At 39.1% G+C, this 26,186-nt stretch overlaps 1 protein-coding gene across 2 annotated transcripts; it reads right to left on the reverse strand.

Moving 5' to 3' along the window:
* Nucleotides 1–9,631: 9,631 nt before the first annotated feature.
* On the reverse strand, nt 9,632–26,183 carry LOC110726464 (pentatricopeptide repeat-containing protein At1g74600, chloroplastic-like). 2 transcript variants are annotated; one of them, XM_021905941.1, is made up of 4 exons: nt 23,331–26,183; nt 21,783–22,403; nt 21,622–21,688; nt 9,632–10,963 (listed from the first exon to the last, which is right to left on the reverse strand). In XM_021905941.1, the coding sequence occupies exon 1, from the start codon at nt 26,153–26,155 to the stop codon at nt 23,465–23,467; it is 2,691 nt and encodes an 896-aa protein (XP_021761633.1). In that variant the 5' UTR covers nt 26,156–26,183; the 3' UTR covers nt 9,632–10,963; nt 21,622–21,688; nt 21,783–22,403; nt 23,331–23,464. The 2 variants fall into 2 exon arrangements, with proteins under 2 accessions (XP_021761633.1, XP_021761634.1); XM_021905942.1 differs by having other exon boundaries at nt 21,764–22,403.
* Between the last annotated feature and the right edge of the window lie 3 nt (nt 26,184–26,186).

Genomic DNA, 26,186 nt, shown 5'->3' on the forward strand with positions numbered 1-26,186 from the left:
CGCTTGGGGGTAATGCATCGAAGAAGGATGCAGCTGAAGCCGAGTCCAACAAAAAGAGTGCTGACCAGGCGGCAGCTGCTAATATTGAAGATCTGCCCCCTTCTTAAGCTTTATGTCTTCTTTTCACGGCCTGCGTGCCGTTTGTTTCTATTTACCCGGCCAGGGGGCCGGGGTTCTGAATATTTGGCCGGTCTTTAATGACCGGCTTCTTTTTATGCCAAAATATTTCATTTTTGTTTTGCTTCAAATTTGTTTAAGTATCGAATATTCTGATATCCAATTGCACACTATACCGACTGTTTTGCATGGCCGATAGTTGCGGACAGGTACGAGATAGTTAGTCACGCCACCTATGCCCCTGGATGACTGGTTGTCTATTTCCAGGCTAAGCAATCAGTCGGCCACTTTAAAGAATGTATTTCCTTCAACCAAGTAGGAAGGTGGTTTCCTACCTGCCTTTGTTTTTTAAGCTAGAGACTCTAGTCGGTCCAGGTCGACTGTTCCTCACCTCTTTTAATCTAGTGTGAACAGGCACTGTATGAACACCTTTTTAGCTTCATAGTAAAATTTTTTAAGGAGTGACCATGGAAACATAATTGTTACCTAGTCACCAAGTGACTAAGTAGTAGAGGTATCAAGCGGTGGGTACCGGTTGTTCCCCTTTATTCGCCAATGTTTGTTGGCTATTAACTCATAAGATACCAACTGTTCTTATCCCAAGTAGTTCAGTCGGTCGGTTGACACGGATGGTTACTGCGAACACTTGTTTGACCTGATTAGTCAGTTAAGTGAGAGGTATCCTTGTCCGGGAAATGACTACGTGGTTGTCTTGGTTAGACAGTCGTATAGGTGCCGTGTAATGATTTTATAGAACAATGTTCCACCCAAAAGGGAGCTGCTCTCTGCGACGAATTTCATCCGGATGGATGTCGTCGGACGCCTGCTATAATGTTGGGACAGGTCGAATTGAATTTATATTTGGATCAGTTGGCTTGGCTCCTGGTCTGATCATTTTAGCCATGAGCCTTTGATAGTTCTTGGTGAACTGTGTTCTGGGAGAGTAACTGGTTGTGTGGAACAAGCGGCGTGCCACTCTTAAGTAAAAATTAAACATGGAGAGTAGCCGACTGTTTGTCAGTAGGCATGCCCCTCTTAGGTAAAAAATGAAAATTAAACATGGAGAGTAGCCGACTGTTTGTCAGTAGGCATGCCCCTCTTAGTACAGAATTGAATGAAACATCAAACTTTTATTAAGTAGCCCTCGACTATTTACATCATTCAAAAGAAATATTTCTTAATATTATCTACATTCCAGGTTCGAGGCAACGCTTGGCCGTTGGGTGTTTCTAGACGGTAGGTACCGTCCCTGACCTCTTCATAGATTCGGTAGGGTCCTTCCCAGTTGGGAGTTAGTTTGCCAGACTCATTAGCCCTACCAACTGCTTCCATTTTTCTAAGTACAAAGTCCCCCACTTTGAGTGGACGCCTGTGTACTTTTTTGTTGTATGATCTAGTCATTCTCAAGCGGTAAATTTCATGGCGCAAGACAGCATTGCCCCTCCTTTCTGGGAGTCAGTCTAATGCCAGGCGCATGGCTTCCCAGTTTGCCTCTTCGTCATATAGCATTACTCGAAGAGTCGGCTCGTAGTGTTCTATTGGAAGAACAGCTTCCGCACCATAAGTTAGGAGGAATGGAGTTTCTCCAGTCGCCTCTTTTTCAGTCGTCCTAACGGCCAAGAGGACATGTGGCAATTCATCCGCCCGTAGGCCGCCTGCTCGTTCAATCTTTTTCTTGAGACCGTCTGAGATGATTTTATTAAAAGCTTCTACCTGGTCGTTTGCTTGTGGACGGCCGACTGATGCAAAGTAGTGTGCAATTCCTTGGTCACCCAACCAGCTTTTGAGAACAGGCGTCTCAAATTGGGACCATTATCAAAGACCATAGACATGGGAACCCCGAACCGAGTGATGACATTTTTCCAGATGAATGAAATTACATCCTTCGTCTTGATTCCCTTTACAGCCTCCGCCTCCACCCATTTAGTGAAGTAGTCGACTGCAACAAGTATGTACCTCCTTCCGCCTGTAGCAGGTGTATAGGGACCCAGAATATCCATGCCCCACTTAGCAAACGGTAGTGGGCTATGAATGGTAGTGAGTTCAGTAGCCGGACGGTGAATTAGTTTGCCAAACCTTTGGCACTTGTCACATTTTTTCACCATCTCCATTGCATCTGCTTCTAAAGTAGGCCAAAAGTAGCCCTGCCGCCTTGCCCGTTGAGCAAGCGTCCTACCGCCTATATGGGAAGCACAGTAACCAGAGTCAAGATCGTCTAGTATCTCTCGCCCCTTTTCTGGAGTAACACACTTTAAGTAGGGTTGAAGGTACCCTCTTTTGTAAAGTTCTCCCTTTATCATCAGAAAACTGGCTGCCCGTTTTTTCAACGCTGCCGCCTGGTGATGATCATCCGGCAGGGTACCGTCTGTCAGATATGCCCTGATTGGATCCATCCAGGTTGAGCTTCTGTCTAGGATTCCAATAGGGTCTTCCTCGATGCTTCTCTTCTCCATTACTTCCCAAAAAACAGTTCGAGGAGTATCACAAGAGGCGGACGATGCTAATTTTGAAAGTGCATCCGCCTGGTTGTTTTCTGATCTCGGCACTTGAGTCAGATGGAAATCTTCAAGGGAACCGACTGCCTGTCGTACCGCCTGTAAATACTTGATCATGGCCGGATGGGTTGCTTCGTATTCGCCATTATACTGACTCACTATCAATTGTGAATCGAAAAAGGCGTTTATCTTTCGTGCCCCTGCCGCCTTGCACATGCGGATTCCGGCTAGTAAAGCTTCATATTCTGCCTCATTGTTTGAAGCCTGAAAACTGAAGCGTAGAGCATATTCGTACCTGTCGCCTTCTGGCGACTGACATATAACGCCTGCTCCACAACCATTTGAAGTAGAGTTTCCGTCCACATATACCTTCCAGACTTGGTCTGGATCTCGAGAATCAGGGGGACGAGTCATCTCAACAATAAAGTCAGCAAAGGCTTGCCCCTTCACTGCTTTTCTAGGCCCGAAAGTAACTTCGAGACTCTGTATTTCTATCGCCCATTTGATCATCCGGCCTGACAACTCCATGCTGGTCAGTGGCCGCTTGATAGGTTGATCTGTATACACGACGACTGCATGTGCCAAAAAGTAGGGCTTCAATTTTTTAACAGCCATGAAGAGTGCAAGACCAAATTTCTCCACTAAGGGATACCTCAACTCGGCATTTTTCAATACATGACTGACAAAGAAGACCGGGAGCTGACAGCCGTCTCTTTCAGCAAGAAGAACAGCGCTTAACGCATGATCAGAGACGGCCAGGTACATGTAGAGTTCTTCTTTGGGCAAAGGGCTGACCAGCCTTTGCAAGGAATGCAAGTGAACTTTCAATTTCTGGAAGGCCGCCTCAGCATCCGGCCCCCATTCAAACCTTGCCTTCTTCTTAATGGCCTGGAAGAAGTATAAGCATTTGTCGCCTGATCGGCTTAGAAATCTTCCCAAGGCCGCCAGACAACCTGTTAACTTCTGAACCTCTCGGACGGTACGAGGCGACTGCATGTCGATGACCGCCTGCACCTTCTCAGGGTTCGCCTCTATTCCTCTCTGATTGATAAGGAATCCGAGAAATTTCCCAGACTCAACTCCAAATACACATTTCTTGGGATTGAGCATGACATGGTGCCGCCTGAGTGTGGCGAAAGTTTCTCGGAGGTCCGACAGATGATCTGTCTGAAGCTTAGACTTGACAATCATATCATCAATGTATGCCTCGACGTTTCTCCCGATTTGGTCAAAGAACACAGTGTTTATCATTCGCTGGAAGGTGGCCGGGGCATTCTTAAGACCGAACGGCATAACCGTGTAACAGTACAACCCTTGATCAGTGACGAAGGCCGTCTTCTCCTGATATTTCTTCCATAAAGGAATTTGATGGAAACCAGAGTAGGCGTCCATAAAGCTCATTAAAGCATGGCCGGCTGTTAAGTCGACCAGGTTATCAATTTTAGGCAGAGGGTAACTGTCTTTGGGGCACGCCTTGTTTAAGTCTGTGTAGTCTACACACATTCGCCAGGTGCCATTCGGCTTTTTAACAAGCACCACATTTGCAACCCAGTCTGGGAAGTGACATTGCCGAATGAACCCTCCATCAAGTAGTTTTTTGACTTCGGCGGCTGCCGCCTGACTTCTTTCTTCGCCATGGTTCCGCTTTTTCTGCCTTACCGGCTTCTTTTTCGGATCCACAGCCAGTTTATGTACCGCCAGGTCAGGACTAATGCCTGGCATTTCGTGGAATTCGAATGCAAAGATGTCCTTGTATTCTTTCAATAGTTTGTGCAAATCGTCACCCAGGACTTTCAGAGCAGTCGTCCCAACTTTGACTGTTCGGTCAGGACGTGAGTCGTCTAAGATCAGGTCCGTATGCTCACCAGCCGGCTGAGGGCGGAATTCGTCCGACCGCTCTTCGGCCAATGTTTGCTATTTTCTATCTTTTCTTGCGGCCCCCGTCTGGGCTGCCTTTCTCTTCTTGCCGCCTGCTTCTTGAACAGGCGCACTCTCCTTGACATTGTCAAGGTCTGTTTTTCCACCACTTGATCCAGCGGTCATAACAGTGGGCTTGATATCCGAGAGATAGCACTCTCGGGCCATCCTCTGATCTCCCCTTAGGGACCCGACTGTTCCATTATCCCTCTCAAACTTGAGCAACATAAGAGATGGGATTATAACAGCCTTGGAATTATTCAGGGTTGGTCGTCCCAGAATCATGTTGTAGGCCGAGAGTTCTTCTACTACCAGGAACCGGACTACCATGTGTCGTCCCTCCCCTTTTTCACCCAGGCGGATGGGTAAATCCACTCGTCCCACCGGGTGGACGACTCCTCCTCCAAACCCTACTAAAGGGTGGGATGCCGGATGTATGCAATCAGTCTGATATTTTAATTTTGACAGACATTTGCTACTGATAAGATCTGAGGAGCTTCCAGTATCTATAAGGATTCGGCCAACTTTCTGGTTGGCCACTTTACACTCAATAACGATAGGGTCGTCATGCGGCCCCCTTACCCCTCCTAGATCTTCTTCAGTGATGACAATCTCAGGAAATGAATATTTGGAGGGCCGTTCTTGGTGAACGGAATTTACATCTAGCCGCCTGATATTGTCTTTGTTGCCCCTAATAGTGGGACCGCCTCCTGCGAAGCCGCCTGCAATGGTGTAGACGACTGCATCATCTGTATTAGAGCTGTCGGCCTGTTGACTCTTTTTGGCCGACTGCTTTTTCGAGGAAGTGTTCCCCGTAGATTTCTTGACATAAGTGTCAAGATCGCCCTGCTCAGCCAGGCGGTCCAGATACCGCATGAGACTGATGCATTCGTTGGTTTGATGACCAACATCTTTATGGTAATCACAGAATTTTTCTTGGTTCCGGTTGCTTGCAGAACCCTTCATGGGGACCGGCTTCTCAATTGAGATTCGTCCCTTGATTTCCTTTAGGGTAGCTTGGCTATCCTTGTTAAACGCATACTTTGGGGAGTATGGTTTAAATTCTTTTTCTTCTTCTGGGCCGGCTGTTTAGAGGAATCAGCCGCCCAGACCTCTTTTCTTTTCTTCTCATCTTTGTTCGACAACTGTTTCTGTCGCCCTTCTTTTTTGTCGAACCTTTTCCCGTCCGACTGTTTTGTACTACAAAGATCAGTCGCCTGTATATAGGCTTCCGCTTCAATCAAGGCCTCTTGAAGAGTCGCCACCCTCTTTCGGACCAAAGATCCGTCTTTGAGGCCTCTGAAAAAGTCAGTATAGGCTACCTCATCCGGTAACCCTTGAATCTGTATTCTCATCAGGTTAAACCGCCTGATGTAAGAACGAAGCCCCTCCTTCTCGCCCTGCTGAATCGTTCCTAAATCAAGAGTCGTCTTCTTCGCAGGTATGTTCATGGCAAAGTTGGAGGTGAATAAGTAAGCAAGCGTCCTGAAATTATTCACACAACCAGTTGGCAGGTTGCCGAACCATTGTTGTGCGATTCCTTTGAGAGTCGCTGGGAAACACTTGCACCAAGTGGGATCATCCAACCCTTGAAGGTACATCAGGTTGGTGAATGCCATCAAATGGTCTTCTGGGTTAGTAGTGCCGTCATAGGCGCCTACTAATACATTTTTCACTTTAGCCGGCTGAGCGGCTTCAGCAATTTCCTTGGAGAAGGCCGACGGCTGTTCCCCAAGTCTAAGCAACCGTAGCTGCCAGTCCATAGGTTGGACATTCTTTGCTGCATGCCCACCAAACAGAGGTGGCTGCAAAAAATATTGTTGTTGCGGTACAAATGTTAAGTTTGGTACTACCTGGTCACTATGAAAGCCGGACTGACAGGAGGTACCGCCTGACTGACTCTCATGATGCGACTGAGTATGCCTCATCGAGGTATTGCGCAGACTGTCTTGGAAGTTTGAAGTAGAGGCCGACTCTGACAATCGGTCATTCTTCTTCTGTTCTAGCAATAACCGAGCATCTGTGTATGTTTTCTTCGACCCGTCCGCCTGAATATGACGAACAGGTTTCCTCTTTCCTGGAGTAGGAAAGCGGTACTTTGTGAAATCAAGGGCGGGCGGCTCCCACTTCCTAGAGTTAGGATGAGGGGTCGCCTCTCGCCCTTGAAATGGCTTCCTCTTCCCTGAAGTGGAAGGTTTCTTAGCCGACTGCTCCTTGGCCAGAGCAGGCTTCTTGTTGAGCAACTCTTGAATCTCTCCCTTGAAGCCCCTCATGAAGGTCATGAGTTCGTTTCTTGTAATGGGAGCAGACCCATCAGCCGGCTGCTGCTGAACAGGCGGTGCGTCGGCTGGATCACTGGGTCCAGTTTGAAGATGTTCCCGTTCCCTCCTTTCGGTATGACGGGTGCGTCGAGCCCTTAGGGTCCCGTCTGAAGTTGTGTGAGCTTCAACTTCAAATTCATTCTCAGTATCGTGGTCCAACTGAACTTGAGGGTCGTCTAGGGGACGCCTCTCTTCAGGAGTCGGTACAGACGTGGATGCCATCTCAGAAGTACTCTCCCCACAGACGGCGCCAAAATGTTTCGGGGTTTTCTGATGTCCTGTGGGAGAGTTACAATTCCGAGACTGGAACCGGACGCCTGTACCTACAAAACAAACGGATGCTCCGGATGATCGGAGATTCTCCTCCGACGGTCAAGTTAGTACTTGATTAAGGAGTAATTAATGCGGAAATTAAAATGATTGGGTCTCTCTAGGTGAGAGTGTTTAATGTGCGTAATCCCCCTTAATGAGGATTAAGGGAGGTATTTATAACCTTGGGAAACGTGCCAATCCTAGGTTTAGGTTAACCTTGGGCTGATTGGGCTCCCCTCGGAAGTTGGGCCTGGGTGGCCGGTTTCTCCATTAGGCATGGGGTATGCCACGTATCATGACATAATAGGTCCAGGGTGGACGAATAAGCGTGTGCCACGTGGCAAGCCCTGACAGTTCCAACTGGGGACACTTGGCAGGACCTGATTGGCCCACGTGGCGCATTCCGATTGGTGGGAGCAAAATACCCTAATCAAGTAATTATAACAAGATTTGCGTATTGAACTTTGAGAAGGTTATTGTTCATGAGACCATAATTAAGTCTACTAATCAATTATCATAACAAAACATGAACCTTAATTTACCATAATAAACACAAACCTTAAAAAAAAAAACAAAAACGTTATTTTGGGACAAGTAAGTTGTGGAAATACGTATGTAATCGGATTATAAAAAGTAATGTATCAATAAGGTCTTTGCACGCAATGATTGATTCAAAGCATTTCAATGACAAGCTTGCTTATTAATTAATACACTGTAAAGATACATCCACTTCTCAAAAAATTCTATAAAAAAAATTTTTGTTAACCGTATTATTCTCGATAATGTATAAAAACTCCCAATAAAACATACAATATTTTCTCATTACTAATATCCCGCAAATATTAGACCGATCAATCCAAAAGAAGCAGTAACAATCAACAAAGAAAACGATCAAAAACCCCAAAATCATCAAACCAATTGAATGGATTAAACAGGATCCCGATCCCAATCACAAATTATGCAAGACGATTAACGCAAAACCAGCGACATAGGATAAGCGAAGAAAGACGAAAGCAGAAGACGAAGCAAATTACAGAGCATTAATGATTAAAACTTCTTGGATATAATAAATTCTTGGATGAGTACCATATTATAACAAAAAAAAAATTAATGATCAAAACTTCGTTATCAATTCTTTACAAATATTCCACCTCAGATAAACTATAATCAATCAACCACTCGTTTCTTAGCTCGAATTTCCGGACTAAAACTAACACAATATGCCAAGAACAACACTTCACTCTAGTTGAACAATTAAAATAACGATTTCACACATGAAACAACAACAATTAAAGAGCAACTAGCAACATTAAGTGGGTGTTAAAATCAAAAGGGCAACATCATAAATTTAAAACAAACAAATTAAACAGCACAGAGAATGGGTAATGCTAGAAATTGCTTAAAATCAAAACTTAATATTGTCGAACTCTGACCTCAGATAAACCCAGAAACTAATCGATTGAGCACAGAGAACGGAGCATGGAGGCCACGACCTGATTACGCGTCACGCCGTCACGGACTGCGGGACTGTTAATCTATGAGTGAAAGTGAGTTAGGGTGTCGAAGGAGAGGAGAGTTGTTTTGGAGTTTGGGTAGTTTTGAGAAGCAGTAATGCTCTTGATCATATGAATCAATAATATTGTTTCAGATCCAAGAGCAATGGTGCTGATAACGTGTTATAAAATAAGGAAAAAAAATATGAGAGATTAAGAGAGAATAGATCAGTTTTATTATTCCATAGAATGTGGATATATATACATACAATATAACTAGGGTTTGCTTAGATAACAATAAACCCTAGATCTAGAATATTCCGGAATGATACAGGGAGGATAATGGATATCCACAAATATTTCATAACAGAAAATAATTTAATAGGTGTTTTATTCTACATTTCTACTTATTTTCTTCCTATTTTATACTAACTTATGGGTTTGTTATTTATAATTCTATGTAAATATGATTTTTGAAAAAGTATATAGTTATAATATTATGAGTAAAATAATAAAATTCTTATACAGTACAACGCGTAGCGTGTGCCTTTTAGCTTGTCAAGGTAAAGTCACAACCTATCTATATACATTAAAACTCAATGGAAAGACATGAGTCTGAATTGTTAGCATTAATATTTGAACTCATGACCACATACTCATTATACTTTAACGTCAACCACTACTCTAATGACCCATCATATATATGTCTATAATGTTCTGTAAAAAAGTGTTAATCATATTCGTGAACTTGAAGATAACATTTAATTGAAGAACGAAGTAAACTAATAATTAAATGTTAGGATACTTAGATATTGGATAATATATCTTGATGTTTAATAACATATTTTAAGTGATACAAGTACTAAAGTAAATGTAACTAATATAATCTATATTTATATTTCATCACATAATTTTCATTATAAAAGTTCATGTTCAATATACATATTATAACCCATGGGCATTGCCCGGGCCAAAAATTAGTTTTTATTTATTTTTTAAATTGAAGGTAAGAAGAGTTGTGTAATCGGGTTAAAACCCGACCCTACAGTGGGTAAACTCAGCCCGAATTATCTAGCCCTAAATTTCTCTTCTTTCCAGGATCAAAACACAATTTTCATTAATCAATGCTCTCACTTTCTTCTTCTGTTGATTTCGAGTTTATGACGAAGAGGTTACATCAACTTTCAAAACTAAATTTTCACTTCCCACCAATTAATGTTTTCCCTCTTTCTAAGTATTTGATTGGTGAAAATTTTAGCTGTATAATAGCTTAAGGTATATGGTAATTTTTTTTTTTTTTTTTTTGAAGAAAAGGTATATGGTATATGATATACGAAGATTTATGAAAACAAAAGGGACTTTTGGGTATGTTAAGCATATGAATATTATTTTATTAGTGCCAGACCTGCGAGTTAAATATGATACGGAATAACCCATGTAATAGCATCAAGAGTTGGTCTAAGGCGCCAGTTTCAGGTACTGGTCCGAAAGGGCATGGGTTCCAATCCCATTCCTGACAATATTGTTTATTTTTCCAGTTCCTATAATATGATTTGTGAACAATTTGCCAAAAGGCCCAAAACACACCATCAATCATCAAGGGGTATATGTGTGTGTGCGCACGAGGTGGGTGGGTGGTGGCGAGAGGGGAGGGGTATTGCTGGTTTTTCCAGTTCCTACAATATGATTAGTGAACCATTTGCCAGAAGGCCCAAAACACACCATCAATCATCAAGGAGTACGTGTGTGTGTGCTCGGGGTGGGTAGGTGGTGCCGTGGTGGCGAGAGGGGAGGGGGGGGGGGAGTGTTCGGTGTGACCGTGTGAGAGTAATGGTTTATCCTGGCTTTCTGCATTCCTTGTGATCATTCCCCACTCCTCACTCTCCAACTACATGTTTCTCGGTTTCTTGACAATTCTACTCTCATAATCTGCAATTAGCTCTGACAACACAAGCAATTAAGGATTCTGGGAATTCATGATTCCTCAACATTTTCATACGTGCACACCTGGGGTTGAGTGAGCATTTCTGAATATCAGAGGGTCATGCATGAAAATAATTAGATGTGAGATGAAGTATGTTCCTAAATGAGATTGTTATAGCCTGTATTGCCTGTGGCATGTGGCATATTTTCGTTATTTATTTATACTCAACTTAGAAACCGATTGATGCCTAAGATAGTCTTTGAGTCAGCTCCTGTATATTTGTTCAATTTATTCAGCAATAGCAAAGGTCCAAAATCAGATTTTTCTTCAACGAGCAGTCAAACATCTTCTTTTCAGCAGCGTGTTTTCATTATTTATGCAGACCTACAAATAAATGAAGAATGTCAGTCTTACAGCTCATGTACCTGCACAGAAATGTATAGAAGACCTAATGAACTTTTGTACACTTAAATTTCCTTGGAAAAAAAAAAAATAATAATAAAAAAAAAAAATTATCAGTTTTTTAGCACCTGAAGATAAAGTGCCTTATTCGAAACTCGAAAGGAAGTCAGTTGCACCAGCTCAAAGTTAAAAAATTTATTTGAAACGAAACCAAATAGCTACTGAACAGATATTGATCAACTGTGCTAAATTATAAGTTAAGTACATGACAACCTTCAGTGCGACAGCAGCAATCATATTACTATTTACAAGCACTAAAGCTCCCATTAAGACTCTAAAACCCGACACCGGAAAAGCTCATCATTAACTCCCACACCTAAAATTTCTAATCCAAATGGCTTAATCTAATAACAGAAAATTATCGCGTCCCTCGATTACATAAAATATTATTTTGTCAGATTCAATTATTGGGATCAAGATTACCAATAAAACACAAAACGATCCCAGTTAAACTTGGTTGAACGTGACTACTGGTTCATGTTTAGACTGACAACCAAAGTGCATTAAAGATGTTACTCTGAGTGTAGATGAGTAGATCAACAGATGAATAAACGCAATTATCCGTTCTCAACTTTAAACGATAACTTCCCATTACAGCTCACACAACATACAAAAATCAAGCCATACATAATTAAAGAGCTCCTACCAAAAACAAACAAAACAAAACCACACACTACAATATAACAGCATACAAACAGTCTCCAATTCACAGCAACATCCGATTTTCAGATGCCTACATAATTGGTACACAGATAATTTCTTTGACAACAAAGCAATAAACACAGAATGAGCAGTTTTTGAGTTAATTCGTCTCATACTCTCATGTAGGATGCAAAATTGGAGCTTATAGAATTATGTTATCCCCACTTCTTTTGGTGCCAGGAAATCAGGAATTAGCAATACAGTACAATAATTAGTTTGAGAGAAGAAAGGTAATTCAAGGCTTATGTATAAAGGGATATGCAAATGTGCTTTCTGCTCTAATACCGCTACTTTGTACTTCAGAAGAGGTCTTATATGGACAAGGAGTGTTGAATTGACCACCTTATATTTTGATGATTGACTTACATAAAACAAACTTTGACTAACGACGTTTATGAGTCTTGGTTAATACAGAAGATTCAAGTTTGAAGTAATATGTTCCGGAGTAGGAACAACAAAGTTTGGAAGACTTGATGATGAATGCAAGCTTTCAAGATGTCCTCACAACTCTATATTCTTAGTTACTCAATGTACGAGATTAAGAAACAAAAGTGTTGGAAGGAATTAAGAAGAAACTCGAAGTTCCTGAAGGAACCTGAAGTTCCTGAAGGAACTTGACGAATGACTCAGAAAGTTTTAAACGAAAGTTTTAAAACGGTTTTCAAAAACCCTTAATTTAAGGAAGTGATAAAAATCAGTTTTGAAAAAGATTTAAAAAGATTTTATAAATAAATAAATAATTCAATAATTTAAAAAGATAAGTCTTAAATTAATTAATTATTTATGTTTTAATTAATAAATAAATAATTATCTTTTTTTAATAAATAATAATTATCTTTTGAATAAGTCTTTAACTGATTTTTAACTTGGTAAATATTGGCTGCTTAAATTAAGGAGCATGTTGAATTTAGGAGTCAAGCTAGGGAAATCATGTTCCTAAATTTCCTCTGCCTACATCCCAACTTCTCAGTCAAAGAGAACGTGGGATTAAGGGGGAAGTGGGAACTTGATGGAAGCTTGGTTTAACTCCTTATAAAAATAGATCAACGTGGCTTTTTGAAAGTGTGGAAAAACAATCTTAAGTATTCTGAGCATAGAGTTTCAAAGTGTTTAAAAGAGATGTTCCTTCCATCCTTAGTCTCTTAAGTTCTTTAGGAAATACTTGTAATCATTGTGTAATTGGGTTTGGGTTGTGAGAGTTGTAAAGTGTGAGACTTGAGAGAGTTGTTTACACTGTACAAGTGATTCGGAGTAGAATCACAAAGTGTGAGAAACTGTGATTAAGGGCACAGTTGGGTAACTTGAGTTCCTCACGGAACTTGAGTCTAGGCAACGTATTAGTGATTGTAAATCATTTTTATATAGTGAATTTATTCATTGCCTATCTCAGTGTCTTTTCTCTTAGTAGTAGATTTAATTCCGCAAAATTTACCATAGTCTACATACACTACAATTCACCCCCCCTCTTGTAGTATACATTGTTCTATCAATTGGTATCAGAGCAAGGAACTCGGAAAAGCAGGAAGTCCTGTCGAGTCAAGTTCCTGGAGGAACAATGTCTAAGGACGAGAGACTAGCTGAAGGTTATTCTACACAAAGACCTCCACTCTTCAATGGGAAGCACTACGCCTATTGGAAAACAAGGATGGAGATGTTCATACAGTCCGGGAATTATCAAGTCTGGCGAGCTATCGAAGTAGGAGATTACGAGGTAACAAAGACCAATGCAGAAAACGAGGTAATTCCTAAACCTATTTCTGAATACGATAGAAGCGACTTTGAAAAGAAGGAGATTAATGCTACTGCTAAAAAACTCCTAGTTTGGGGATTAGGACCAGATGAGCATACCCGAGTCATGGGATGCAAAACTGCTAAAGAAATTTGGGATTTGCTAGAAATAACCCACGAAGGAACTCATGAAGTAAAACGTTCTAAAATAGATATACTGCTTTCAAAATATGAACGTTTTGAAATGGGTTCAAAAGAAACTATTCAAGAAATGTTTACTCGTTTTAAAAATATTACTAATGAATTAGTTTCTCTTGGTAGAGTTATTCCTATGGATGAACAGGTACGCAAAATTCTAAGGAGTCTTCCTGAAGATGAACGGTAGAGATCCAAAGTGGCAGCTTTGCAGGAATCAAAGGACTTTACAACTTTCAACCTTGAACAAATTGCAGGTTCCTTAATAACTCATGAGCTTCACCTATCAAACAAAAGCCAAGAAAGTTCAAAGAGCCGAGGAATTGCTCTAAAGGTTGTCCAACCAAGTGAAGAGGATTCCGAATCTGGAGAGGAAGAAGCTGCCATGCTAGTCAGGAAGCTAAAAAAGTTGTACCGCAACAAAAGGTTTGGTGACCAAAAGAAAAGGAATTTCAAGAAAAACCAATATTCCAAGGAAACTGGAGGATGCCACAAATGTGGGAACACAGATCACTTCATCAAGGAATGCCCTCTCTGGAATCAGAAAAAGGAAAAGGCAAAATGAAGGAGCACGGAAAATCTAATACTCCAAACTTTTCAAAATCTGATTACAGGAAAGCCATGATAGCTGCGTGGGGAGACACAAGTTCCGAGGATGAATAAGAATCCACGGAAGAAGAGACGGCAAACCTGTGTTTGCAGTGAGTCTGCTAAAAAGTCAGAGGAGGTAAATCTCGAACCTAAATTTCTGAAATCCCTGTCAAAAGACAAATTAATTTCTTTGCTCATAGAAACTTTGGATGAATATAAAGAAATATGTCTTAAACTTGGACAAAATGAAAAAGCTCTAGAAATCTATAAGGATCATATGAAAATATTTGAATAGTTCAAGAACAGATGTTCAGGGAAGATTCTTTGATTTGCTAGATAGAAACTCTATGCTAAAGGAAACATTGGAAAGAGTCAAAAATGAAAATATCATGTTAAATGTTGAATTGACTCAGTATAAATTGTTATGCACTAACATTGATTCTAATAATGCTCTTCAATTGCCTTTAGTAACCTTTAATGATGATCTTGAAAATTTGAAAAAAGAATTGCAGGTTACTAAAGACAAAAATGAATCCCTTGAAAAGGATTTAGAAAGAGCTAGAAACAACAAAAGTGCAATCCACATGGGAGTTCCAAAGTGGATATCTGAAGCTCAAACCAGAAGGACAGAGGGTTTGGGTTTCAACCACAAAAAGAAGAACAGTGGTAAAAAGAAAAAGTACGTGGAACTCCCTAGTGAGACTGTGTGTTCCTTCTGTGGCAAGTCAGGACACAAAGACACTGAATGTAAAAGGAAGGAACTCAAGTCTGCTAAAAACATGAACTATGTATGGCAAAAGAAAGTTGAGTCTACTGTGTCAACGCAAGAACCCATGAAAGATGGGGTTCCTGAATCTAACCCTTAGTTTCTTTTGCAGGTCGTAGTGAGGGGGAACAACCAATGGTACCTCGATAGTGGTTGTTCCAAGCACATGACAGGAGATAAATCAAGATTTCTCTCACTGACGGCCTATACAGGAGGAACAGTGACCTTTGGTGATAACAAGAAAGGCAGCATTGTTGCCGTAGGAAAAGTTGGAAGGTCAAGTTCCCAAGCTATTGATAATGTTTTTTTAGTCGAGGGCCTCAAACACAGCTTATTAAGCATATCACAATTTTGTGATAAAGGAAACTCTGTAAGTTTTGATTCTGAAAAATGTAGCATCATTCAGAATGACACTGGGAAAGTTTTGCTGGAAGGAACTCGGAAAGGAAACACTTATACAGTGAATCTCAATACAGTTCCGAGGAACAACTTAACTTGCCTCAGTGTCATTGAGGATGATCCTTTACTGTGGCATAAACGTTTTGGTCATGCAAGTTTCTCTTTGATTGATAAGTTAAGAACAAGGAACTTGGTAGAGGGACTTCCTTCAATCAAGTTCCTATGTGACAAAATTTGTGACGCTTGTGTGAAAGGAAAGCACGTCAGGACATCCTTTAAATCCAAGAAGATGGTGAGTTCCACGAAACCTTAGAGTTAATTCATATGGATTTATGTGGTCCTATGAGAATTCAAAGTAGAAGTGGAAAGAAGTACGTCTTAGTAATTGTTGATGATTATTCTAGATTTACATGGGTTATTTTTATGTCTAGTAAGGATGAGACTTTTGACGAGTTTGTTACATTTTCCAGGAGAATTCAAAAGTCCACAGGTCATCAACTGATACACCTTAGATCCGATCATGGCACTGAATTTGAGAATTTTAAATTTGATGACTTATGCAGGGAACAAGGCTTAAGTCATAATTTCTCAGCTCCAAGAACTCCACAGCAAAATGGAGTTGTGGAAAGGAAGAACAGAACCTTAGAAGACATGGCTCGAACCATGTTAATAGCCAGCGATCTTCCAAGGAACTTCAAGCCGTGAATACAGCCTGTTATATTATAAATCGTGTCATGCTAAGGCCTATATTAATTAAGACACCCTATGAACTGATGAAAGGCAGAAAACCGAACATATCTCATCTTAGAGCATTCGGTTGTAAATGTTTTGTGCATAATAATGGTAAAAGAAACATAGGGAAATTTGATGAAAGAAGTGATGAAGCCGTATTTCTTGGATATGCTACTAACAGTAAAGCGTATAGAGTTTACAATAAACGTACTATGTGTGTTGAGGAAAGTGTGCATGTTATATTTGATGAAACTAATCCACTTCCATGTACACAGGAACATGAGGACTATGACTTTGAAATTGGTCTAGTACGTTCTCAAGAACAAGAAGAAGATGCAATAATTCCAAATAAGCAGCCAACTCGAGTAAATGAAAATCATGAAAATCCGGAGAAGGAACTCGACATACTGACTGAAGTTCCTTCGACAGAACAGTCTCAGATTGAAGAACCTGCCGAGGAACCAATAACACAAGAGGAAATCACTGAAGAAGAAGCAACTGGCTCAGAAAATCAGAATAGTCGAGTTACTATCCAAACCTTCCAGCCCAAACCTTGGAAGCACCAAAAGTCACACCCACTGGACAAAATTATCAGTGACTTATGCAAAGGAACTCAGACTAGATCGCAAATGAGGAACTTCTGTGCCTTCAATGCTTTTCTATCTACTTTGGAACCTCGCAACCATAAAGAAGCCTTAGAAGACCCTGACTGGATTATAGCCATGCAAGAGGAACTTAATGAATTCAAAAGAAATCAGGTATGGCATCTTGAACCTAAGCCACTAGATAAAAAGGTCATAGGTTTAAAATGGGTCTTTCGAAACAAACTTGATGAATATGGTACAATTGTAAGAAATAAGGCTAGGTTGGTTGTAAAGGGATATAACCAACAGGAAGGTATTGATTTTGAGGAAACATTTGCCCCTGTTGCTAGACTTGAGGCTATTAGAATTTTAATATCTTTTGCTGCTTTTATGGGTTTTAAACTGTATCAGATGGACATAAAGTGTGCGTTTTTGAATGGTTTATTAAAAGAAACAGTTTACGTCGATCAACCCCCTGGATTCGAGAATCCAAACTTTCCAAACCATGTTTTTAAACTTGATAAGGCTCTCTACGGGCTAAAACAGGCTCCAAGAGCATGGTACGAAAGATTGTCCAAGTTCCTTTTGGAAAATGATTTTAAACGAGGAAAAATTGATAAAACTTTGTTTTTAAAATCTAAAGGAACTCATCTCTTAGTTGTGCAGATCTATGTTGATGATATTATATTTGGTGCAACTAACGAATCTTTGTGCAAGTACTTTGCTGACTTGATGTGCAGTGAGTTCCAAATGAGCATGATGGGGGAACTCAATTTCTTTTTAGGACTGCAGATCAAACAAACAGAATTAGGAATATTTATACATCAGCAAAAATATGTCAAAAAGTATAACCTTGACAGCGCAAAGACTAACCACACTCCTATGGAAACTAACTCTAGGTTAGACGAAGATCCCTCTTGTGTACAGAGGTTCCAATCAAACCCCAAAGAATCGCATCTAACAGCCGTCAAGAGAATACTGAGATATCTCAAAGGAACTGACGACTTGAGTTTATTCTACCCAAGAAGTGACACATATGATCTTACTGGATTTGCCGATGCCGACTATGCTGGGGATTTGGTGAATAGAAAAAGTACATCAGGTATGGTCCAATTCCTAGGATCTTGTTTAGTTTCTTGGAGTTCCAAGAAACAGAATACAGTTGCTCTATCCACAGCAGAAGCAGAATACGTAGCAGCTGCTCCATGTTGCTCACAACTGTGGTGGATAAAACAACAATTACGTGATTTTGGCATAGTTCTTGAATGTGTTCCAATATACTGTGATAATACAAGTGCTATTTGCATATCAAAAGATCCAGTACATCATTCACGTGTAAAGCATATTCATGTTAGGCATCATTTTCTAAAAGACAATGTGGAAAAAGGCTCTATTAAACTAGAATTTGTACAAACTGAATATCAAATTGCTGACATTCTAACAAAGCCTTTGAGTAGAGAAAAATTCGAAAAGATGCGATTGGAACTCGGAATGATAAAGCTGAATTGAGCAGTTCTTCTTAGAACCCCAAGGTATGTCTTAGTGAAACGACTGAGCATTGCTATATATAACCTTGGTGTGAAAAACATAATCTCGAATCTTGCAATGAAAGAGTGTGTAATTCTAATGAGTATGTGATCATGTGATTATGTTGATGAAGAAGACAAATTAAGCCATATTATTTTCCAAGTTCCTTCTTGTAAAGCTCTGTACATGTTAACCAGTATTTTACTTTGAAGTAACTTACTGGAAGTTTTTTTTCTTTCGTAATTTTTATTTTTTAAAATTTTATTTTTATCTTTTTAATTTTTTTTGTTATCTTATAATTTTAAAAACAACAAAAAGATTTTTTTTCTCAATTAGATTCTATCTTATTTTTAATTTTATCTTTAATTTTTATTATTGTAAGTAAATCACAAAATCCTTTATCTTACCCCACTAAACTTTCAACCATCATTCATCTCTGACTTGAAGAAGGAGAAGTATCAGACTTGCTACATCTAAACCCAGAACCCTGCGATCTGAGCCTGTTATTGTTGAGTTGGATGATGATTCAACCAAAGTTTCTGAAGGAACTTCCATCCAAGTTCCTTAGGGTCCCTCCTCATCTGTTCCAGAAGAAACTCCATCACCACCTCCAATTCCATCCCCTGCTCACCAAACCACACCTTCTCCACCTGCTTCACAGCCTCGTACTTCTGGTCTCGGCTTCAGTGCTTTTAGCTCTGGTCCAAGTTTCTTGCAAATCCAGGAGGAACTTAAGCTTTTGTCCACTACACTTACACAGAGTATAACTAACCTTTCTTCTAAAGTGGATAACCTGGCTACTAAAGTTGAGGGGCTGCAAACTCAGATGCTTTCTCTGGAAGATAAAGTAAATGCTCATATGGACTCCTCGGCTCAGGAACTCAAAGCTAAAGTGAAGCAAAGTTGTTACAAGACCATTCTCGATGCGATCAAGGATGTTACCTTACCATGAAGCTGCTACCATTTCCTAGCCCTTTGCAAAACAAACCTACCCCACTCTTTCTTGTGATTTATCAAACAATGATATTGTCCTTCAATTTTATTTTGTTTGGCTTGTTTTGAACACTTTATTTTGTTTTATTTCGGTTTGTATTAAACTGGCTAAGTTTGTCTTTGAATTTGATGTTTTCATTTTGGTTGCATATGAACTGTGCGCGCATGCTTAATCGTTCATGAATTCAGATTTACTACTCCCTCCGTAGTTTAGTACTATATATAGCATGCTCTTTCTATCATTTTGATAATGTCAAAAGGGGGAAGAGAAGAACAAACTCAGAAAGCTGGACTCAAACCGATTCCCTTCAAGTCTTCATCATTTAAGTAAAGGTATAAATTTCACAATTTATTAATTTCATGAATGATGCAGACTTCTTTATCCTTAGTTTATTTTATTGCTTTAAATAATTTAATTGTTTTATTTAAGTATTGGTTACTCTGATTGCTTGGATGTTTGTTTTGTTTAACCGAGTTTGTTTTTGTTTGTCATCATCAAAAAGGGGGAATATTGTTGAATTGACTACCTTAATATTTTGATGATTGACTTACATAAAACAAACTCTGACTAATGATGTTTATGAGTCTTGGTTGAACATAAAGATTCAGGTACACAAATACATGTTCCGGAGTGTTGGAAGGAATTAAGAAGAAACTCGAAGTGTTGGAAGGAATTAAGAAGAAACTCGAAGTTCCTGAAGGAACTTGACGAATGACTCAGAAAGTTTTAAACGAAATTTTTAAAACGGTTTTCAAAAACCCTTAATTTAAGGAAGTGATAAAAATCAGTTTTGAAAAAGATTTAAAAAGATTTTATAAATAAATAAATAATTCATTAATTTAAAAAGATAAGTTTTAAATTAATTAATTATTTATGTTTTAATTAATAAATAAATAATTATCTTTTTTTAATAAATAATAATTATCTTTTGAATAAGTCTTTAACTGATTTTTAACTTGGTAAATATTGGCTGCTTAAATTAAGGAGCACGTTGAATTTAGGAGTCAAGCTAGGGAAATCATGTTCCTAAATTTCCTCTGCCTACATCCCAACTTCTCAGTCAAAGAGAACGTGGGATTAAGGGGGAAGTGGGAACTTGATGGAAGCTTGGTTTAACTCCTTATAAAAATAGATCAACGTGGCTTTTTGAAAGTGTGGAAAAACAATCTTAAGTATTCTGAGCATAGAGTTTCAAAGTGTTTAAAAGAGATGTTCCTTCCATCCTTAGTCTCTTAAGTTCTTTAGGAAATACTTGTAATCATTGTGTAATTGGGTTTGGGTTGTGAGAGTTGTAAAGTGTGAGACTTGAGAGAGTTGTTTACACTGTACAAGTGATTCGGAGTAGAATCACAAAGTGTGAGAAACTGTGATTAAGGGCACAGTTGGGTAACTTGAGTTCCTCACGGAACTTGAGTCTAGGCAACGTATTAGTGATTGTAAATCATTTTTATATAGTGAATTTATTCATTGCCTATCTCAGTGTCTTTTCTCTTAGTAGTAGATTTAATTCCGCAAAATTTACCATAATCTACATACACTACAATTCACCCCCCTCTTGTAGTATACATTGTTCTATCAAGGAGATATAATTCCAGCTGGGCTAAGGGAACTTTGTAAAGCTCTGGTGTGCTACTCCTGCAGTTGATAACTCTAGACTGTTTACATAGATCAAACAGAGTAGATTGTCACCCTATAGGCCTATAAGAAGAAAGTCGCTCTAGCTGTCATTGTAGCTGCGGTGTATCAAGTATGATTATATCGAAAGGATAGAAAAGGCTTAGTGGGATGTGAAGGTTATTATGACTGACTAGTTGTAGAGGAATTAATGAATATTGTCAAGAGCAAAAACAGAGGCATCATGGAGAGAAAGGATACAGAGGATTAGAGGAATGCTATACAAAAGATAGCTCGCCCCCCCCCCCTCTCTCCTGATAAAAAAAATAAAAAAATAAAAATAAAAAAACTCATCAATGTATACTACATTATTTTTCTTTGCTTAGATTGGTATATGGTTCTTCTATATGGACCTATCTGTGTGCTGTAACCTAGTTTCAATTGATCTCAATTACCTGTTTGAACATATCTTTTATTCTTCTAGCCAAGTGGCTTACAATGTTGTTTGACGAGCCTGTACGTGGTGGTTCTTTTGTTTAGAATAGTCTTATTACAGACTTAATGTAGGATAAGAAAACATATCCACAAAAAAAAAAAGGTTGCATTGGATGGATGTGATATGTAGTTCATAGTCCTTAAAACACACAAGTGTACATGACTTGCCAAATTGCAGTGCATCGAGGTTGAACTATGAGACTTTGCTGCATATTGAATAAAAAAAGGTAATAGCAATAAAAATAAGACTTACCAGAGTCTATGAGACTTGGCATCAATGAATATGCCATTTTCAGCTGGATGATCTCTCTGCTAGGCCACTGCGAGGGTAGGCTCAGGAGTAAGTGTTATATACCATTTTATTTAGCCAACATATTGCAAGCAAATAATCTTACCATATTCCATGTCCGTTACCTTGCAGATATGGAACTCTGACAGTAAAGCAACCTTCATTTGGCCCAAGTAATTTTGCTTGAACATTTTTATCTCTTTGATATTAGAATCTTCCCTTTTTATTAGGCTCCATTTGGTTTGATGTAAAAGTGTAAAACATTTTCAATGAAAAATTCATGGGAAACATATTTTCAAGAAAACCACATTTGCAAGATAATTTTCCTTTGTTTGGTTCTTACAAGAAAAGTTAAAGAGAAATTAAAAATAGGAGTGGAAATGTGGAGATAGATGAGAGGAAAGTAAAAAGGAGATAAGGAGAAGGGAGGAAAATGTGATTTCCCTTGTTTTGTAAAGGAAAATGTTTTCCAGCATTATGGATGCAAATTTCCACCATTGGGAATATTATTTCCACCCCTTCACAAACCAATCAAAGGAAAATGGGAAATAATGGAAAAATCATTTTCCATGAAAACATTTTACATCAAACCAACGGGGCCTAAGTGCAGCAAAAATGCTTGGAGCACACAGATTGTACCTTACACTTCTCATCTTTTCCAATCGAAGTCACCTCTTCACATATGTTCCCATTCTAATCTGACACCATTAGCTACAGAAGCATCCCAATTCTCAAGAGAACGCTTTCTACAAAGTGAAGACAAAATCAAGTAATGCAGTCATGGCTGGTATATGCATTCAAAAAATCCATGACAATCAATGCACACAAAAGAACATCATCTCAAATAAACAAGCAATAGTCCAAAATTAAAGCAAAAAGAAATTGATTCTAATACTGTCCCAACAATAGAATGTTCCAGCGCTGACGGTGTACAAATGCAGACCTTCTCCCTATACACATATCTTTCATCAGCTACAATTTAATCACTATGTCCAATTATCAAGATTCCAGGAAACTGGTATACATAAGTAGGGAGCTAAGGACTTATAGATCCCCTGAAGTAACTTCCAAATTTGTATTGGTTGCTATATATAATTCTACCAAAGAAAAGACAGAAGGACTGGAAGTGAACAACCTTTGCATCCAACTATATCAGGTAGGCCCAATCAGTAAGTTTTTGTCTCTGGTGCCAGTAAATAATGAATTGGATCACTATATACAGCATTAGTGATTACAAATTTACAATCATGTACCAGATTCTTGAAAATAATGTTATAGAGGTGTCCTCATGAGAAGAGACGTTCTAAGGATCCAAATATCTTGCATTAGGAAAAAATGATAACAGAATATAAAGGTGGGAAGCCAGGAGCTATGTAAATTAACAATTTTAACAATATGAAACTAGTCAGATACCTATTGTCCCATGTAAATACCATTATTCTAAGTTTGGGCTATGTCATAATAATGTATATACTAGTATACTACCCTTTCAAATAGAAATCATTTTTTTTAATTCCTTTATGCCATCATTTCTTTTAGGCGTCATATAAGTGACTTAATTTGGAAAGGTGACAAATAGACAAATCAGTATTATTTTTTCCACATAGAAAAACTGACAGGTCATTCAACCGGGACAAAACTTCGTAAAAATTAAGATGTTTAAAATTACATACCTCATTGATTTGGAATTGTACTGAAGTCAAGCCTTTGTATGTGGTATTGGAAAAATTGGAGACAAGAATAAGAAACCAAGAAAAGGATCACCAGCTAAGTTCAACTGAAGCGATACAGAAACCAGAACAGTGAGTCACACAAGGCTCCACCCAGGTTCCTTGCTTAACCTAGTTCTTTTCATTAGATTTCTAATATCTTCCACCTCATCCCATTGCCCAATATCAGCACACATGTTTGATAATGATACATAAGCCCCATAATTAGATGGCTGCAATTCAATAACCTTTTTGGCTGCTAGCCTTCCAATATCAACATCGCCATGTAGTTTGCAGGCAGCCAACAGTGTTGCCCAAATCAGGGCATCAGGTTTTATTGGCATGCTATGAATAAAACTTTCAGCTTCCTTTAGTCTTCCAGAGCGACCAAGAAGATCAACCATGCATGAATAATGACGAAGGTGAGGTTCAATCCCATAGTCTTTGGACATAGAGCTCAGATGAGAATAACCCTCTTCCACCAAACCAGCATGACTACAAGCAGATAAAACTCCAACAAATGTCACAGCATCAGGTTCCAAGCCCTCACGTGTCATAGCTTCATAAAGTTTTAAGGCCTCTGTAGATCTTCCTTGTTGTGCATAGCTTACTATCATAGTTGTCCAGCTAATCAAGTCGGGTTTTATTATCTGGTCAAAAGCTTTACGACAATCATTGACAACTCCACATTTTGAGTACATTGTAATTAGTGAACTACCAACAGAAACATCAGACTCCAAGCCTATTTTTAAAATGAGGGCATGCAACTGAATCCCAATGTCGGTCATTTTTAAAAGAGCATCAGACCCAAGAATAGATGAAATCGTATATGAGTCAGCTTGGAGATTAGCTACAAGCATTCCATGGAGAACAGACAATGCTTCTTGAATGTCTCCGGCTTGGGCATACCCTGAAACTAAAACAGAGCACATAACTTGATCTTTTTGAGGAATCATGTCAAACACCCTCCTTGCTAAATCTTGAGCGCCACATTTTGAATACATATTTACAAGCGCACCTCCAATGAAGCTCTCTCTGCTAAGACCTGCACGGAAAACGTAGCCATGAACTTCCTTACCAATTAAAGGAGTAACAAGGGAGGAGCAAGCAGTCAGAACTCCCATGAAAGTCACTTGATCTGGCTTGCTCCCTGCTAACAGCATCTCTCTGAACAACTGGATGGCTTTATGAGGATATCCATGCTCAGCAAAACCAGAAATCATTGAAGCCCATGAAACGATGTCTCTATCAGGAAGCTGTAGGAAAACTTCATAAGATTCAAGCAAACGACCACATTTTGAGTACATGGTAAAGAGTGAGCTACCTACGCAAAGATCAAATACCAATCCACTTTTAAGCATGTAGGAATGAATCTGCCTCCCTGTGTATAGACAGTCTATGATGCTCAACATACTACCAATGGCAAAGTTGTCTGGTTTAGAACCATTCAACAACATTCTGCAAAATAAGTTTATTGCTTCCTCGATTTTCTTATTTTGAACAAAAGAAGATATCATAACATTCCACAAACATTCATCATCACAGTTATCCTGCTCTAGATACAGCAATTCAGATAAATGTACTTCTCCAGCTTTGGAATATGTACTGATCATAGAAGCGATCACAGCTGAATCAGCAGCCAAACCAGATTTAATTATCCATGAGTGCATTTGCATAGCTACATCTACCACGTATGACTTGGCACATGCACTGAGTATGCTAGTGATAGTATATTTGTTCACCTCAACACCAACTTTTCTCATTTCCCCAAATAACTTAATAGCAGAAACGACATCACCTTTTTGCACATAGCCAGAAATCATAGCTGTCCACGAGACTACATTTTGAACAGGCATTCTGAAGAAGTTTTTAATAGCCTCATCCATAAGTCCACATTTTGAATATAAATCACTAATGCCAGTTCCTACAAACACGTCTTGCCCTGCACCATGTTTAATCACCAAAGCATGAATATTCTTCCCCATATCATCATTTTCAAGTGCATTACAAGCACCTAAAGCACCAGAGAATGTAATATTATTAGGAATTACAGCAAACCAACGCATTTGATGAAAGAGCTTTATAGCCCTTCCATGATCCCCACTTTTCACAGCCCCATTTATCATGTTATTCCAACAAACCACATTCTGTTCATAAGGCCAATCATCAAACAACCGAAGTGCATCATCAAAACGACTATTCTTCGAAAAGAGTTCAATCATTCCAGAACGAACATACCCATTAGAAAAATACCCATCTTTCAGAGTCAATGCATAAACCATTTTACCATACAACAAAGACCCTAAGCCACTACAAGCAGAAATAACACTCCCATAAGTATACTCATTGCTCCCATTACCCATCGACCTCATACGACAGAAATATCTCCAAGCATAATCATAAAATAAATCATTATTACAGCCCGAAATCATAACATTCCAGGAGATAAAATTTGGGCTAGGCATTTCATCAAACAGTTGGAATGCATCATCAATAGCAGAGAGTCTCATATACCAATTAAGCAAAGAATTTGAAAGAAACATATCTGAATGTAAAAAAGCTGATTTTATTAAATGGGTATGTAAAATTCTTACATCCCAGATTGTATTCATCTTTGATTTGCCCCATGAAGCAAAAATCTGATAAGGGTCGATATAATTTCTGGGAAAAACATCAAAATTTGCAGAAAAATTTGATGGGTTTTCAAATGCAGCTATAGAGGTAATAAATTTGGCAGAAAAAATTCGTGTTTTGGGTTTTTTGGAAATTTGACGAAGGAGGGAATTCATGGTTAAAGCAACCTGTGCTCATATTTTCAAT

The sequence above is a fragment of the Chenopodium quinoa genome, unplaced genomic scaffold (assembly GCF_001683475.1).
Source record: "Chenopodium quinoa cultivar QQ74 unplaced genomic scaffold, ASM168347v1, whole genome shotgun sequence".
Classification (NCBI taxonomy): Eukaryota; Viridiplantae; Streptophyta; class Magnoliopsida; order Caryophyllales; family Amaranthaceae; genus Chenopodium; species Chenopodium quinoa.